Source organism: Pavona decussata, unplaced genomic scaffold, assembly GCF_977016875.1.
Source record: "Pavona decussata unplaced genomic scaffold, jaPavDecu1.1 SCAFFOLD_77, whole genome shotgun sequence".
In the NCBI taxonomy this organism is placed as follows: domain Eukaryota; kingdom Metazoa; phylum Cnidaria; class Anthozoa; order Scleractinia; family Agariciidae; genus Pavona; species Pavona decussata.
Window position 1 is genome coordinate 683,540 of NW_028145495.1, and position 17,428 is coordinate 700,967.

At 36.5% G+C, this 17,428-nt stretch overlaps 2 protein-coding genes across 5 annotated transcripts; both read right to left on the reverse strand.

Moving 5' to 3' along the window:
- Positions 1–813: 813 nt before the first annotated feature.
- Positions 814–4,607, reverse strand: LOC146476409 (trafficking protein particle complex subunit 12-like). The gene is made up of 3 exons (XM_085114592.1): positions 4,515–4,607; positions 4,327–4,377; positions 814–3,095 (listed from the first exon to the last, which is right to left on the reverse strand). Exons 1-3 carry the CDS (start codon positions 4,593–4,595, stop codon positions 2,904–2,906), a joined length of 324 nt encoding a protein of 107 aa, XP_084970718.1. The 5' UTR covers positions 4,596–4,607; the 3' UTR covers positions 814–2,903.
- A 39-nt stretch (positions 4,608–4,646) lies between these two features.
- Positions 4,647–16,528, reverse strand: LOC146476410 (neurocalcin homolog). 4 transcript variants are annotated; one of them, XM_085114595.1, is made up of 2 exons: positions 16,417–16,528; positions 4,647–5,691 (listed from the first exon to the last, which is right to left on the reverse strand). In XM_085114595.1, the coding sequence occupies exon 2, from the start codon at positions 5,676–5,678 to the stop codon at positions 5,109–5,111; it is 570 nt and encodes a 189-aa protein (XP_084970721.1). In that variant the 5' UTR covers positions 5,679–5,691; positions 16,417–16,528; the 3' UTR covers positions 4,647–5,108. The 4 variants fall into 4 exon arrangements, with proteins under 4 accessions (XP_084970721.1, XP_084970722.1, XP_084970724.1 ...); XM_085114596.1 differs by lacking the exon at positions 16,417–16,528 and adding an exon at positions 11,918–15,601; XM_085114598.1 differs by lacking the exon at positions 16,417–16,528 and adding an exon at positions 8,244–10,392.
- Between the last annotated feature and the right edge of the window lie 900 nt (positions 16,529–17,428).

Below are 17,428 nucleotides of genomic sequence, written 5' to 3' on the forward strand. Positions count from 1 at the left end.
CCAGAAGCTAAAGCGATAAAGAAAGCAATTTAGTAGCTACACTGAGGCTTTTTGGCCTTGAAAAAAATCGGTTGAAATGAAACGATTTTGTGTTTTTGCGAGCGATGAACAAAGACGAAAATGACCGTCGTCGCGTGGAGCCAAAAATAACTCTCATTTTGGCAATAAATTTAGAATTATTATTATCATTATTATTTTAGACTTATTTTCCGTTATTTAATTGTAAAACCCAGCCGATGCTTCGGGGCAAAAGGTGGAACTTTTTTCTTTTTTTCATGAAAGCACGCCACACAATGGGTGCTCTGTCCTGAACCGAAACAGAAACCCCGGTAACCGCCGTTTGCAAAATCTGTTGCGCTCGTTTGGCGCTAGAGATCTTCGGTCATCTCTCATCGATGAAGATTTTAAATACTGATCGATGTCTTTTTAAGGATTACCCATCCCAGTGTAAACAGATGGGAACATTATAATTACGTTTCGCCGGGGGTCAAAATCGGCAAATTTCGTTATCGATCGGTTTTTAGCGCGTTTTTCGTCGCAATAAGTGGGTTCTTCGCGGAAAACGCCGCTAGCTGATTAAAAAGGATTTTTGTTTTATCAGTTTCAAAGAACGAGATTTAGAAGTTACTTTTGGAAATGCCCTCTGGCCACTCAGCATCCACCAATAAATGGGCCGCAAATGAAAGGTTAAGTTGTTGTAGGCAGAAAAAACAATTGCGGGAGTTAGTAGCAACGGAAATTAATCTTCGGAATTATCTCGTAAACACACAAGGAGAGCCATGTCGTTGTCAGATCGTTAGAGAGCATTCAATCTGAATTGACTTCGATTTTATTCTGCAACTTTTTAATGTAACTTCACTTATCCTATTTATTAAATATCCATTTCGGCTCAGTTTCCGGAAGATTTTATCAGCAAAATGTGATCATGCATAATTAATTTATGAGCTCGCGGGTGTTGAATGTTTAAATTATTACTCAGAAGTGCCAGTGCTAAATTATACATATGGCAAAATAACACGATCAGTGAAGCTTCTTTTCCGGTAAAGCATGTTTATCGTTCAAACTATAGAAATAAGGAAATGGCGACAGAATGTAAAATGAGCCGATGGTCACCTGAGTACTTACAATAACTGAAAATGATCGAAGTTTTGCATTTTTCCTGTGTTTTGATAACAAACAGTTTTCAACAATGTTAATTAAGGTTGTCTTTGCAATCTGGGGAATTCCAGCTTCAATGGAGCACTGCACTGTTCGTTAAGAAAAAAAACTTGTAAAAACAGTTCTCAACCCCGAGTTAAGCTGTAAAACTGTGCTAACGGAAAACTTTTTGCGAATGCGTTGATGGAGCGTGATTCAACGCAATTTGACCAAAAATAAATATGTGCAAACAGGAAGAAAATATCAATCCCTATATTGACAAACGCATGACGTAAAATAGCTAAAAAGGAACGATCTGATTGGATGACTTGCGCAAGTTGACGTCAGAGGGGATTCACCCCTCACCTGGTCTCTCATAGGCCCAACGCCCAACAGCTGAACGAGACGTGAACACTTTAAAGTACGATACTAACACAGCGCGCGCGTACGCGCGTGTCCTATCATGTACACGACTTGCCAACCTCGTTCCCGGTACAAGTAGTCAACCTCATTCCCGGGGCTTTTGGAAGGGGTGGGGGGTGGGTGTCCGCTCCTCCCAATTATTTCACCGGCTTGGTAGTTATTCGTTTTCATTTGTTCAGGCGCGCGAGAAAACTCTTTTCATTTGTGGGAATGGGTCGTGTCTGATGCCACACCGATACAAACTTTTGCGCGAGCTAGTCAGGGAAACTTGTTTATCTAGACAATATCCAGGTGTTGTTGAATACCAGTACGAAGCACAAGCCACAAATCCTTGGATATAAGATGACAGAATTATAGAAAGCCAAAGAGGCGCCTCGTTGGCTATAACAAGCCGAGGTTATAATCATCCCCAACCAACAAGCGGGAGTGGAATAGAAAAGAAAAAATAACAATAGAAAAGAAATAGAAAAGAAAATCCGGAAAGCAGGGATAGAAAAGAAAAAAAGAAAAAACAACAACAACAAATATTGCTAGATCATTTCATTTTGCAAGAAAGACCAAAAGACGATTTGACAGACAGGACGGTGTCTGCAATTAGCAAAGATGCTAAATACACAGACACTCAAATAAATTTTCATCATTATCATAATCAAGTTGCCCCGGGAACAGATACTAATTTGACACTGGACGCTAAGGAATAACGGCTGTGGACCGGCTTTGATTCAGACGCCGTACTTCACATGAGCCGAATCAAATGCATAAGCATTGCCGCCATGTTGGTGGACAAAACAAAAGAAAATTTTCTCACATAATTTGCATAAAAATGACAGTTAACGCCGGGAATAACGGCTGTGGACGGGCTTTGATTTAGACGCCGTACTCCGACATGTATGAGCCATTATATGCTTCAGTGTATTAATTTCGGCTGAATTAAGTTCGGCGTCTGAATCAATTCAGCCGGGATTAATAATTTGGGTCGGTCTAAATTAGAATTCGATTCGGCTCATGTGAAGGAAGGCGTCTGAACCGGACCTCTGTGCTGCGATCGCGTAAATTTAACCGGATTTAAGAATCGTGTTTACGGCAACGGGAAACGTGAGATTCGCGATTTTGTTTTCTTGAATAGACGAGCGCATAGAAAAGAATAGTGCCAAAGAATTCTGACCTTTGATGCTAACACAAAACTATACAATTTACTGAGAAGCTGAAAACAGCGAGCGGCAAATGTAGGATAAACATCGTCCCGTGGTCAATTCCGCCGTTTGCTGTAAACGTAATTCTAAATTTCTCTATAATCTTTCCCCGTTTTCGCCAATACTTAGACCGCATTTTTTGTGTTAGCATTAAGATATCTTGAGACAAGAAATATTAAAGCCGTCTCCTCGATGTTTGGAAACCAGTTCTAAGAGCTTCTGCTTTTTTTGCAAACTGTAAGAGGATTCCAGTTCGTAGATAGTGCATAGGTTGAAGACAAGCCCTTCTTGAAGGTTTGTTCTGGGGTCCTTCCAGATGATTTTTTCCAGTACAGCAAGTGCCTGAAAAGAGAATCACACATAGAGTGAAGTGGCTTGTGTAGCTGGCGGTGTTGTCCGCGCGCGAATATATTATAAGTTAAAAGCGGAGAAAAGCCGCCAACCTCGTTCTCAGGGCTTTTCCCTGGGAACGAGGTTGGTAAGACGCGAGAAAACAAAAATAGACTTTTCCCCATTCCCCTCGCGGCTTGGCTGCTCGTTCGTACAACTTAGGCCGCCGAGGTAGTTGGTCAATCAACAAAATTTGGCAAACTTTGTCCCTTTTCCCCCAAAAAAATTGTCGGAAGTGCATTAGATAATAGTGCTATGAAGTGGAATTTCATCATTTAATAACTTAATAAGTTGAGATATTTAAGTTGCATGATTTAAGAACTTTTAGCCGTCATGTTGCTTATAATTCAAAGTGCAGGTTATCCTACACAAATGTTTTGTGGTTTGTGAGTGCTATTGTCTAGTCGATTGATTTTTTTGGTCTTTTAACAAAAGCTCTCGATATAGACATGCTTGGCAATTCTAGCTGACCTTGGCTTGGACCAATATGAAAATTCCAGTTCTTAGTTTGTTGTCGTTCTTTCCAAGTTTTTCATTGAACGTTTGGTCGTGTAGGTTTATTTGGGCTTTCTTAGTTGAGTAGTAAACGGAATTCTAAGTAGTCAACCTCATTCCCAGGGCTTTTTGGAAGGGGTGGGGGTAGATGCCCGCTCCTCCCAATTTTTCCGGCTTGGTAGTTATTCGTTTTCATTTGTTCAGGCGCGCGAGAAAACTCTTTTCATTTGTGGGGATCGGTCATGTCTGGTGTCACACCGATACAAACTTTTGCGCGAGCTAGTCAGGGAAACTTGTTTATCTAGACAATACCAAGTGCTGTTGAACACCAGTACGAAGCACAAGCCACAAATCCTTGGATATAAGATGACAGAATTATAGAAAGCCAATGAGGCGCCTCGTTGGCTATAACAAGCCGAGGCTATAATCATCTTTTGTCGCCTTCGCGCGCAATCAGGCAAGGCTTTTGATCCGTCAATGAGATTGAAATTTTTTCACTGAAAACGAAGCTCTTCGCCTGGAAAGCAGAAAAGCCTTTAATTTCAAATCGAAATGTTGACTGAATGGAAGCCACCTCTGGGAGAAACGAGGCAATGCGCAGCAAATATCCTGTATGAGGAAGCAACACGATGTTGAGAACAACTTCGATCATTAACGACCTTTCAAATAGTAACGATTTTCAACTCACCTCTTTGAGTTTTCCAAGGAAAAGTAAACAAACAGCTACATTATTTACAGCCTGCAAAAAAAAAACAACAACAACTAAGTTAAGATTTTTTTTTTTTTTTTCAGAAAAAAAAATTGGACAAGGTAACCTGAAAAATTTGACTCACAACAGTGGATTAAAAGATAATTAAATAAAGGCTAAGAACTTGCCACCGAATTATAAGGATCCAGCTTTGTAGCGGCTACGAAATGTCTGTGAGCTTCGTCAAATGATCCTGACGACAACGCCATTAAGCCCCTGAAAAAAAAAACGAAAAGAGAGAATTCTCAACTTAACTCAGGTATGATACAGTAAAATCAAGTCCTTTTAATACACAGCAAGTACAGCTCTAGGACATTTTGTAAAAATTGCATTAATAATCAATGGTACTAGGGCTGCCATTAGCAGCCAGGCAGCTAGCTTTATGAGCAACTACAGTGAATACAGCTAGCTATTTGGTGTTTGAAACAACAATGGGAGACTTTCTTAATTTATGAGCCACCACTACTTGGCAGTGAAACCACTTGCCACACCTGAGTACTGAACATTTTATGGTCTATAAGAGTACAGACCATAGAAAACTGTCGTCAATTTGTTAAACAATATCATCCAAATAACGCTTAAAATAAAAATATTTATATAATTAACAAAATAACACATTTAAGACAACTTAAGCTCAATTTAAAGTTTCCAACAATTACAAAGCTCAAAACAAAGGCAACATCACATACAATTGTCACGGAACAATCTTTCATAATATAACCCTAATGTGATGTATCACACTGTAACAGACGGACAATGGAAGGGTCACTCTTTGCTCCCTCAATAAACTCTTCCAGCGACAGCATCCCGTCTTCATTTGTATCCATTTGATTAAAGATCTTGTCAGTCCGCTTCTCTGGCGTACTTTCATCGTCAGGCATCTTCATAACAGTGCCCACCATCTTGTAAATAGCTTTCACTATCTCCAGCATTTCATCTTTTGAGATGTAACCGTTCCCATCCATGTCGTACATGCTGAAGGCCCATTTTAACTTCTGATCCAGTTTTCCTCGCGACGTCACCGATAACGCGCACATGAATTCACGAAAATCAATAGTGCCATCATCGTTTTTGTCAAACGTACGGAAGACATGCTCTGCAAACCTAGAGGCATCACCATGTGGAAAGAAGTTGCTGTAGATTTTTTTGAACTCTTCAACGGTGAGATGACCACTTGGGCAGTCCTTCAGAAAGCCTCTGTACCATTCCTTGAGCTCAGCTTCTGAGAACTCAGTCTCTTTTTTTAAGTCATCCAACACTTCAGGTTTAAGTTTACTGTTATGTTTCCCCATTATTACTATTACTCTGAGAACAAAGAAAGTACAACAGTGTTAACCTTTAAATCAAATATCAACAAGGTGATAAGAAAGACTGCTACTTAACCCTTTCACTCCCAAACTTGATATATAACTTCAAACTCTCATAACTGATATATAATATATTTCTACCAAAAAGTTCCAAGAATGTCAAAGAGCATAAAAACAAACATTTTATCTCTCACACTGTGCTGTTCCAGAAACATCCACACCCCTTCAACAAAAGGTTTTTGGGGATTCAATCCACCCCCATCCCCCGCCCCCTCTCCTTCCACTTCCCCAACTCCACCATGGTCTCAAAACATTCCTTTATAGGTGTAGGTTTGAGACCTCTCCTATCCCTTGGAATTTACAATAGCCTTATGTCTGGGGATAGACTCTGGAACTGCACAATGAAAATGTCTCTCTCCTGAGACTTAAAGGATTATAACATCAAAGAAAAAACTAGAGTTATTTTAAGGAGAAATTATGTTTCATTCAGTATAGAGTAAAATTTACAACAAAGCAAAAGGCAGAGTTTTAAAGAGAAAATTCTGTTCCGTTCCATGTTTCAGTAGAAACACAAGTTCAAAATAACAAGTTAATTTAGGGTTTTGTTCACCATGTGGTCGGCTTGCAAAAATTATGTTACTGAATTTTTCAGTTTAGTATTAATAATGCAAATTTTATCACATATTTACGATGAACTTCCAGTATGTTTCATTCTCAAAGTACACCTAGAAGATTTATAAAGCATTTGCTTGTCTTTACCTTAAAAATGCTGTGTAAGAAAGTTACTGTCGGTAAGAACTGTTCCAATTATTTAAATCTGCACAATTTTCACAACTACACGGACATTTTATTAAATAAATTGTTAGCTATCAAGAATGAACCGAAACTAACACATGCAAGACACTGTATTAATTTGCTGTTGAAATACATCTGTTGTTGCTAAATTACATAAAACAACAGTACAAAAGAAAAAAATATAACTTCATGAATTTTTACCCTGCTAGGTATTTCAGTTTCTCATGCGGAATCCTCCATAGATTTTGCCATGATCAGTTATAAGTTTCAGGTTATCATCTCAGTAGAACCAAGTTGAAAACAACATTTTAATTTAGGTTTGGTTTATCATTTGATTGGTTTTGAAAAACGTGTTACTGCATTTTAATAAATGAAGAATTTCTGTTCAAATTGTGATAATTATACAACATATATTGAGCTTTTAGTTTGTCATCTCAGCAGAAAAGCAAGTTCAAAATAAAATTTGGTTTACCATGATTGGTTTTGGATACTAAGTTACTGAATTTTACATGCAGGTATATTACAGAAGAATTTTCGGCTTACTCAGTGCCATGATAATTATACAATAAGCTCTCAGTTTGTTTCGTTATCAAAGTACATGCTAGATAATTCATAAAGCATTATTTTGGTTGTCTTTACCTTCAGATTCTTTACAGGCACGTAAATGTGGCATAAAACTGTTCCAATTATCAACATCTTCACTGTTTTCATAGTTGTAATTTCATGAAATTATATGAATACAAGGAAGATATTTTATTAAATACATTTTTACGGTTAAGAATGAACCAAAACTAACCAGAGACACTTTGTTAGTTTGGTGTTGAGATACACCTACTTTTTTAATTACATAAAACAACAATAAAAAAGAAAAAATATGACTGCATAAATTTTTACTCTACCAGACTAATTGCCATGTTTTGAGTTACAAGTTTAGGGTTAAATCATCTTGGCAGAAACACAAGTTCAAAACAACATTTAAATTTAGGTTTCATTTACCATATGACTTACTTTGAAAACCATGTTGCTGAATTTTAATATATTTAGAATTTCTACTCAGCATACAACAATTATACAACATTGAGCTTTCAGTTTGTTATGTTTTCAAAGTACATGTACGTGTTAGATCAATAATTTTATAGCTTTACCCTTTGGTTGTCTTTACCTTGAAATGCTTTGTAAGAAGGTAAATGTGACATAGAACTGTTCCAATTATTTAAATCTAAACTACATTTGAAGTTGTAAATAAATTTAAATTGCATGTACGTGATATTGAAATTTATTTTTAGCAGTCAACAATGACTCAAAACTACTACTACTACATGTATAAACCATTGTTAGTTTGCTATTGAAAAACAACTACTGTTACTATAAATTACAGACTTATAAAATTTTTTGCCATGAAAACAATCTGAGTAACAAAATTATTGTAAATTACATGATACAAAACATTTTACAAACCAGTTATTCTTTGGTATAATGATCACGTAATCAACCAAGCATCGACCAGTGTGCAAATTGAAGTGAACTGGAAGTTCTATGGTTTGTGTGAAATCGTCAGACCACAGGATGCTAGTAATGATATTATGGCTACACAATTAAAGCAAACTGATTACTGTTGCATAATAAACCCTCTCAGAGAAAATATTTGGAGAATTCAACTATCCACCACATCTTCCCTACTATTATTTTCTATAAGATTTAAAATACATGGCCAAAATTGCAAAGTAGGTCAGGCTCATAAATTTCCATTCTCACCAGTAGAGAATGCAACCAACTTCAATAAGGCTGAAAATTTAAGCCAATAAGGCTGTTGTACACAGTAAATTTTGCCCCTCGTTACGATTTCTGCAACGAATAACTACCATATGAAAATGGTTTTAAATTAATGCTTTGCTACCATGGAATGAGCTGTCAAAATAATAGTATTACACTTTCCATCTTTAGTGCTTTACGTCCTCCTCAACAAAATTATGTTGTAATACTTAAGAGCACTGTTTTCTTAATATTGGGTTTAGATTTCAAAAAAAAAAAATAATGGCTCTTGATTGAATTAGAACACAATATTAGTTGTTGAAACTTAAGAACTGAACAAGTGAGATTTGACAGAAAATTCTGGTTTAAAGGTCTCTGTCAAGTAAATTCACACTGTGTTTTATTTAATAACAAGCCTCACCAAAAGATTTAATTGAAAATAATCCAGGTACACAAAGGACCATGCAAAACGTAATGTTACCATTACTTGTACATGTGTTGAGTAAACATAACCACTCATGCAATATAAGTGAGTGGGTGACATTCGTGCCAAGAGCATCAATTCGAAAAAAAAAAATAAAGAGTTTAATTAAATCCTAAATACCTTGAACTTTTAAAATTGAATAATTTGGTGAAATTTTAATGGTGTATGCAAAGTCTGATGACCATTGTTTTGGAGTTCAAAGGAAGTTTCTCACATTATAGCATTTCATGATGTTGACAGTATTTTTGTTTATTAAAAAGATCTTGACATAAAGGGTAGAAATTGAGCCATGTGTTTGTCTGAGTAATAAGACCAGCATCAAAGCTCGAAATCAAAGGAAGCAGAAATTACACCTTCCTGTTACTTATCTTTCTTTGATGTCAGAAATTGCAATATCACCTTTCATCCCCTTTATGCCCAGGGGTGCTGTATTTTTTAAGAATTGATTTAGGCAGGGTGTATACGGGGCAAATGTCAATTTTAAAGACGTTTTCTCTGTCTTTGCTATTTTCTACATAGTTTTCTCACTTTCATCATATGCCTACAATAATAATTATTAATCATAGCCTCATATTTTTCCTTGAGAACGACCACAGATTTGGAGAAAATCCCATTGACTAAGAAGAAAGACTGAGAAGACTTTTTCCCTTACTGCCTGCACTTACTGCTTTGCTGATCTTCATTGTTTGTATTCAAAAAGGATATTTATGACTTCTTTTGTTCTAATTTCAAAGGCTTTACCAAAGATGCAACATTACCATCAAAGGAATATTTAAGGTGAAAATGCTATGCATGGAATCTTCTCCAAAATGACACATGAATAGGGGAAAAATTCTGGGGATATCTTTTGAAAAGAAATGAATACCATGGGTTGCATCTAAGTGTGGACACAAGACAAAAAAACATGTTCTAATAGGGTGCCAGACATGATGTGTGTTGTCGCCAAACATTTGAAGCTTGACAGCCGTTAATCAAACTGTCACGCCAGATCAAGGCGTTCCACTCATGAGCTTACTGTCACGCCAGATCAGGGCGTTCCACTCATAAGCTTATTTCATTTTTCTCGACTTGCAGGCATATTTTTCACTCAGAAACAGCACACTTGCCTCCAGAAAAAGTACTCTTAACATCTAAAAATGCTTGCAAAGAATATTTTGTTGAGCAAAAACAAATCAAGTCAACAACAGCCGCCTACTCCAAACTTTGAATGTTTGGCGCCAAAACATGCCATGTTTGCACCCAACTAGAACATGTTTTTCCCTCCCATGTACACGCTTAGATGCAACCGACGGTAGTTGAATATTGCAAACATGGTGGTAAATTGCACAAACACCAAAAGTTAACCAAAATTTGACACAGGCCCGTTACCCACCCAGTCTTTCCATTAATCCATGACACAAAGTTGTTATACGAGTTCAATGCCACAAGGTAGTCACCCTTCTGGCCTAAGCAGAACAATTGTTTATCTAGCTTTTGATTGATCAGCATTTTGGAAATTTTTCATTATTCTTGTAAAGCACCTTTGAACTTTAAGGCTGGTTGACATGTTATGACTTGTCCACCTGATTCGTCGGCCTGAAGACAATGGAGCATGAATAGTAGGTGTGTTTGACTGATTCGTGACATGAAAATCAACCCAATTAAAAAATTTATTGCACTGCAACAGTTGGGAGTCTTTTTACAAGTCGAGCTGACACTCTCAAAGAAACCATCATGCCAATCAAAATTGGGTGTATAAATTCGGGTACAGTTTGCAATCCAATACGACCAAACTGACAAATCAGGCAAATAAATTGTCACATGTACTTCAGCCTTTACAGATAAAGGCACTCTATAAATATTTTATTATTATTATTATTATTATTATTATTATTATTATTATTAATTATTATTATTATGCAGCAGTATCAACATCTTCATCTATATGCTGATGAAGCTTAAAAGGCACTATAGGGCGCTACAGCGTTACCTGTTGGGAAATTTCTCCAGCGAAAAACCAAAAATCAACCAAAACCTATAAAAAAGTCCTTGTAGCATGTGAAAAATTAAATGATAAAATGCTAAAATAATAATAATAATCCCATCCCTAATTGAAATAGTCATATCATCATTTCTGACTAGGGATTTGATGTTCTTGGCGTAAAAGTTCTCATCACATTATTATTATTATTATTATTATTATTATTATTATTATTATTATTATTATTATTATTATTTATTATTATTATTATTATTACTACTACTATTACTATTACTATTATTATTATTATTATTGTTATTATTATTATTATTATTATTATTATTATTATTATTATTACTATTATTATTATTATTATTATTATTATTGCTGCTGCTGTTTGTTGAAATAATTCCTTATTTCTATCATTCAAGTTGGCATCATCTCTAATGCTAGCATGCCAGGCATAGTAATATGACCAATGTCCTAACAAACTGATATGCCCAAGAGTAGCTTGGGCGTATCAAAAGTGTGAAATCTCGTATCCAAAGCCACATACAAAATAACATTTTTATTACAGTTGCCGTGAGACTTTGTGGTTACGCTTACAAATAAGAGCATTTTCTAAAATAACTTCACCTTGGCCAGAAATTGGCATATTTATTCAAACGTAGGCCACATAAAGGGGGAAGAGAAAACTAGACTTGGTAAAATATAGTCAAATTTTGAGTCGTGTAATGTTTAAATCCTTGTGCAAGAACTCATGGCACTATTTACACGTACACTGTATGATACAGTAAGAAAATGCCATTCAAATGAAAGCTACTTAGTTTCCAAATGTCATACATGCAATTGTGCTTTTCAGTAAATGCTAAAATAATATCCTTTTTCAGTTTATTCTAAATGGAAAGGTAAGAAAGCAGAGAAGTACTAATATCAGCCTAAACTGTACTTTGTCCACCAGTTCTGGAAATTGTTCAAAATTTAGTGGACATTTATCAGCTGAGATTAATTTTTAAAATCTCACAAAAAACTAGTTTCAGATCAAAATTTAATAACAGAAATTAGCTTTACAGTAAAAGGTTTAAAATGCACCAGTTTAAAACAAAATAGAAATTAAATTTATAATGCAAGCAAGGATGTTAAGAAAATTACAAATTAAAACAAAGCTCAATAAAATTAAAAAATTACATGCAAAAATAAAATAAAATAAAACAATGATTGTGGTGTACATACCATTAGCAGTCGTAGTGTCACGTCAGGGGTTACAAGTTGTCCACAGGAAAATAAAATACTGGTCCTTCAAACGTTGATGCATCACTCTTCAGTAGGAACTGTATTCTGTGCTAGTGACTACTCTCATCCTGTAGCCATACTTTAAAAAACCTTCAGCAATGACGACGGATAAGTTTAGTTCATTCCTGGCAGTCAAGAGTTCGCTGGACGCATAGCAAGACAATTTATTGCAGAGATGACAACATGACTGTCATTTGGTCAAGTCGTTGAACTTGTTAGTGGTTATTGAAAGCAACAAATAAATAACCAAAGCAACGCAAACATACAAAACAAAAATAAACAGCTGACCTGCAATGGTTGCAGTTTGGTATTATAATGCGGCCACGATAAAAATATACATATCACAAGGCAAGTTATAAGAGAAAACAAATCCACCACTAAACACAATACTATGTGGGCAACCAAAACATTTATACAGATGTGTAGGAAGAAAGGGTGGGGAGTTAAAGGGGTTTGAACAAACCCCTTCCTGTGGTCAACATCAGTGAATTGAAGTGTCTTTGCATAAATTGCTTGGCAGTCTTGACACCATTTTTGTTCGAAGCACAGTGGTGTAGAGGTTAGTGCGTCAAACAGAACAGGTGGGCAAAAGACTAGTACACCTGGGCAGGATGTTTAACTTGGATATGTTCTTTAATTTATGGAAAAAGTCAGAAGAGATGTTAAAAGATACTGGGCAAAGTCATGTTCACAGACAGTCAATTTGCCCAGTGGCCAGCCTTCAATGAAACCACTGAGAAGATTGCAAGGCCGGTGGTTCAAGGCTAATTTTTTGCTTGCTTCATTGCTGACAAGAAACTTTGCTCCACATTGTCTCTTATCATGCAGGTGTATAAATGGGTACTGGCGACACACTGACGGGGGTTAACCCTGCAATGGACAAGTATCCCATCTAGGGGGAGGGGGGAGTAGCAATAGTCCTACTGGGTTCATGCTACGGAAACCGGGTTAAGCCCTGGCGTTGTGGGCCACTTAGCCTCATAGTGCAACTACAACTTTTGTTGAGCAAAATTTGCCGAATTTGACTTTTTCTAGTCAAGCTCAACATGATAAAAAAAATCCAAAATCGCAGTTGTGTCTGTTGTCACCAAAGTGATTTTTTATTGATTTTGTGCTTTCCTTTCTTGATGGTTGTGACCCACCAGACACATTTTTTTTTTGAACCATGTTTTACATTTTTTGTTTGCTTTTGCACAAAGTGCAGTACAAGTTACATGCACTTGGGATGTTTAACATCCACATACACCTGTACTAGTAACATCATCTCAGTACACTGACCAATGTGGCAAACAAGTTTGCCAACCCCACCAATGTTTTTGGCAATGTTGCCAAAGTCATAAATTTAATTGCTAACTATAATAACACTGCTTGAAATAGCAACAATGTATAAAATATGCATGGTTTTCACTTGTTATTGGCAACCAGCAAGAAAAACAAAATTACTGTTCTGACAGAACCAGACATAATCACAGAATTCTTCCATTCAGTTTCCTCATAATTTTCCACCCCCATTTGTCCTTCCCACTAAATAATCAGTAAGAATAGCAAACAAGATAACAAGCTCAGTTCACTTTAGTCTCTATTTTCTGTGGGTGCCTAAATTCAAAGATTAAAAAAATTAACATAATGGTTGAAAAGGTCTGTTTAGCAGTTGCATTGTTTAGAATACTACAGACTAAGGAAAACAATCCATGAACCTTTGAAACCCAAATGTTAAAAATGTACATAAAATGTTCCAAGTAAACTGTGACTTTTCATAACTGCCAGAATTTCTTCTAGCAGAATTTCATTTCCTAACCCTCCTGCACAATGAAAGAAGGTTTATCTAACAATATTTGACAAGGAAGAGCTCTACAGTACATTACATGGCTAACAAATAATTATTTATTGTAAGATGGCCATGCTGAATTTGTTATATGTTCTAAACCCCTGTTACGAGAGAAAATGCCACTCTTGGTCACCGTAATTAAAATTCACCTGGCGTTGATTGAAAATTTGTGGTTTTTAGTTTAATTCCTTCACATTGATGAAAAGTTTGTACAATCAACAATTTCATTAACAAACTCCCACTCAAAGTACTTCAGAAAAAATCACAAAATCTAGGCCAACGAATCAGGAATTTACTGAAAAATATACTGACTGAACATTGTTTGGTCTACAAATTCAAACAAAAAAGTGAATATATTACCGTGCCAGCAATTAAAATGAAACTGACATTCCTAACTGAAAAATAAACCCATATAATGGAAAAGAGAAAATGTACAAAGGATGTTGCTGTAATGTTATTTAAATGGAATATGGAAGTACTGAAGCACTTATGCTAAAGGGTTATTTATTCTCCTTTTCAGTACACAAAGTGTTGACTTTTTAAAACGTTTTCTTGATGAAGCATAGAAAAATAATAATAACAATAAAGAGCCTGAAGAAAAAATTCGCCAGCAAAAATTTAAATTCATCAATGCATATTAAAGCATCAATGGATGGTTGGCAGTTAGTGAAATTCAAGGTTGGAAACAATCATTGTTTTTAAGCCTTACTCAAGTCTCAATGTCAACTTTGCTTTAATCCAAAATAGATTAAAACTTCGAACAACTTCAAACAATCTCCAAACTGGCATTTTTGCACACAAAAACCAGCCTCCTGAAAGACAGGCTGAACAAAAGCTGCAACACGTTGTGCTTGAATAAATTTTTTCTGGTTAACTACTGTACACGTTGATATCAAATACCCAAAACATCGATATTTTTCAAGCAAAATGAATGACAGATTTTGAACCCAAATACAGAACAATTAGGAGACATCATGAAACATATTTAAAGGTCACTGACAAAAACTGCTTGACCAAAAGCCTGTAACACAACCAGTCAATACAAAACGGAGTACTTCAGACCCTTAAAACCATCCTTACAATTCTTTTTTTACATAACAACATTTCGAGATCAGCAGGGAATTGAAACCTACAATTAGTTTTAAAAAGGCAACCTTTCTTTCTCTCGAGTGCCATTAAGCTAACGCTGGTGTAAAACACTATCGTTTTCAAATTTTAATTCCAACAACACAGTTTCGAGTCTCGGTTCCTGGAGGTAAGTTAGCCGAAGAAGTAAGCCTTCGTGATAAATTATTTATAACCAAACTGTGTTTTAGGGATTGAAATATGTGATAAGGTTCATAATACTATTCCCTGAGCCGATATACTACCAAGATCTTTGTAATGAACAAACTGACACTCGTTACAGAAACGAGGACAAATCCGATCGGTAACATAGCCCTGAATATGCTAAATCCTGAAATTTTGCTTTTTTGACATCTTAAAAAGGTTAAACTGTAGACCAAAACCAGGCAGATTCACCTTTCTTTGCTGTGCAGCTAGCGAGTATAATATACATACGGTTCTCTTTTTTTTAATCGAAATAGGAGTCTCCTAACTTCGATCAAGGAATATTTTTAATAATTCATTTTACACGGTTTAAAAGAAATCCATATAAACAATGCATTCCCAAAGGACGAAAACAGGAGCCTGCATATTGATAGAAGAAGGACACAAAAGCTATAAAGATGTACCGAAAAAAATACAATTAGCTAGCTTGTGCAGGACATTTTATGTTTTTCAGTGCGTGGGAGAGAGAGCAGTCGCGCAAATCTTGAAGCACTATTACTACGAGGAATTTTCACACAACTTTGACGATTCAGCTCGATTTAATCGTTAAAAACAGATCGTTTGCGAACACTCTCGCTTATTCTTTTGTTAGCCACAGCTCCGACATTACGGCAGTGAACTTCTGCTTTTGATAATCAAGTTAATTTTCGGCAAACCTGCTTCGTAGAAGCACATCGTTCCGCATGTATAAAAGATTAAACATGTCAACAAACCTAAAGGAGCGTCTCGCGAACGTCTTTTGTCGCGCAATTCAAACACGTCGTTGAATTGCTAACCCTTTTCTTGGTTGTACAAAATCAATGCCCTGTGCTATTGAGCAATTAAAACTGGATATGGCAGCTAAAAAGCTTTGACAAGGCGTCTTGTTCGTGACTGAAAGTGCTCTCGCAATCCATGTAGGAAGAAAGGAGAGCAAAGTGCTAGATCGGTATCGTAGCATCAAATCCACAAGCCAAACATCGAAAAGCGATTTCAAAATTGACCATTGGCGGCGAAATACCGCAGTTGACTAGCCACGAAGAATACAAATTTGTTTTGCCAACTGCTGCCCGTTCTTTGAGCGCAATAAGATCGAACAGCAAAGAACTCCCGAGTGCAGGTGGCACTGAGTTTTAGAAAGCCCACAGGTCGCTCGACTTATCAACAAACATTCGGTTTTGCGTTAAGAGAAATTGTCGTATAACTGGCAAGTAGGACCTGTCCTGAATACTTCACCCTCTTAAGACTAGCGTATAAGGCTTTTCTAAGCTATCTATGATAAAAGTATGGAAAATTTACTCACCAAACAAAACCACCGTCCGTTCAACGTACTTGCGTACAGCAGCCACAAGAAGGCAGACCGTGACTCTATGACGTCACAGAAAATTTGACGCATGCGTTTAGGACTAAAATCCTCGCGTCCGCGCGCGATAAAATCAACAGCAAATCACGCGAAAAGAAAAACATCAATAACAGTAATCATTTCCTTTTACTAAAAATAAAGGCTAAGAGCAAAAACCTCTGAAAATTGAACTGGTTAAAAGCGAGCTAAGAGGAAGATTTTCACATCAAATCGCCTCAACGCTTCTGACTTCTGGGTCTTTTTTCCTGCATTCATGCGCGCGCGCATGCGACATTTTTAAATTTTATGTACAATTGAATTCCAGCCCATTCACTCCCAATCAAAATGGTACTTATCACAAATCCCCCAAAGGGACACTCCGGAGAAGAGCCACTCCTCTCCTTTGCAAGCTGCCTCCTAGTTTTAATAAAAGATGAGCGGCGTCAAGAAACTGCTTGCATAGTAATTAGTACTAGTAGATCTCCGTTCTTGAATCACAACAGAATTGAACGATTTTATTTCAAGGTCTTCAAGTGACCAGAAGCTAAAGCGATAAAGAAAGCAATTTAGTAGCTACACTGAGGCTTTTTGGCCTTGAAAAAAATCGGTTGAAATGAAACGATTTTGTGTTTTTGCGAGCGATGAACAAAGACGAAAATGACCGTCGTCGCGTGGAGCCAAAAATAACTCTCATTTTGGCAATAAATTTAGAATTATTATTATCATTATTATTTTAGACTTATTTTCCGTTATTTAATTGTAAAACCCAGCCGATGCTTCGGGGCAAAAGGTGGAACTTTTTTCTTTTTTTCATGAAAGCACGCCACACAATGGGTGCTCTGTCCTGAACCGAAACAGAAACCCCGGTAACCGCCGTTTGCAAAATCTGTTGCGCTCGTTTGGCGCTAGAGATCTTCGGTCATCTCTCATCGATGAAGATTTTAAATACTGATCGATGTCTTTTTAAGGATTA

What these genes read in the sequence shown, in the direction of transcription:
- LOC146476409 (XM_085114592.1), bottom strand. Translation starts at nt 4,595, where the DNA reads ATGGCGTTGTCGTCAGGATCATTTGACGAAGCTCACAGACATTTCGTA. An exon ending in TGGATCCTTATAATTCGGTG is followed by an intron (nt 4,378 to 4,514) that starts GCAAGTTCTTAG and finishes TTTTTTTTGCAG; the next exon opens with GCTGTAAATAATGTAGCTGT. An exon ending in TCCTTGGAAAACTCAAAGAG is followed by an intron (nt 3,096 to 4,326) that starts GTGAGTTGAAAA and finishes TTCTCTTTTCAG; the next exon opens with GCACTTGCTGTACTGGAAAA.
- LOC146476410 (XM_085114595.1), bottom strand. Translation starts at nt 5,678, where the DNA reads ATGGGGAAACATAACAGTAAACTTAAACCTGAAGTGTTGGATGACTTA.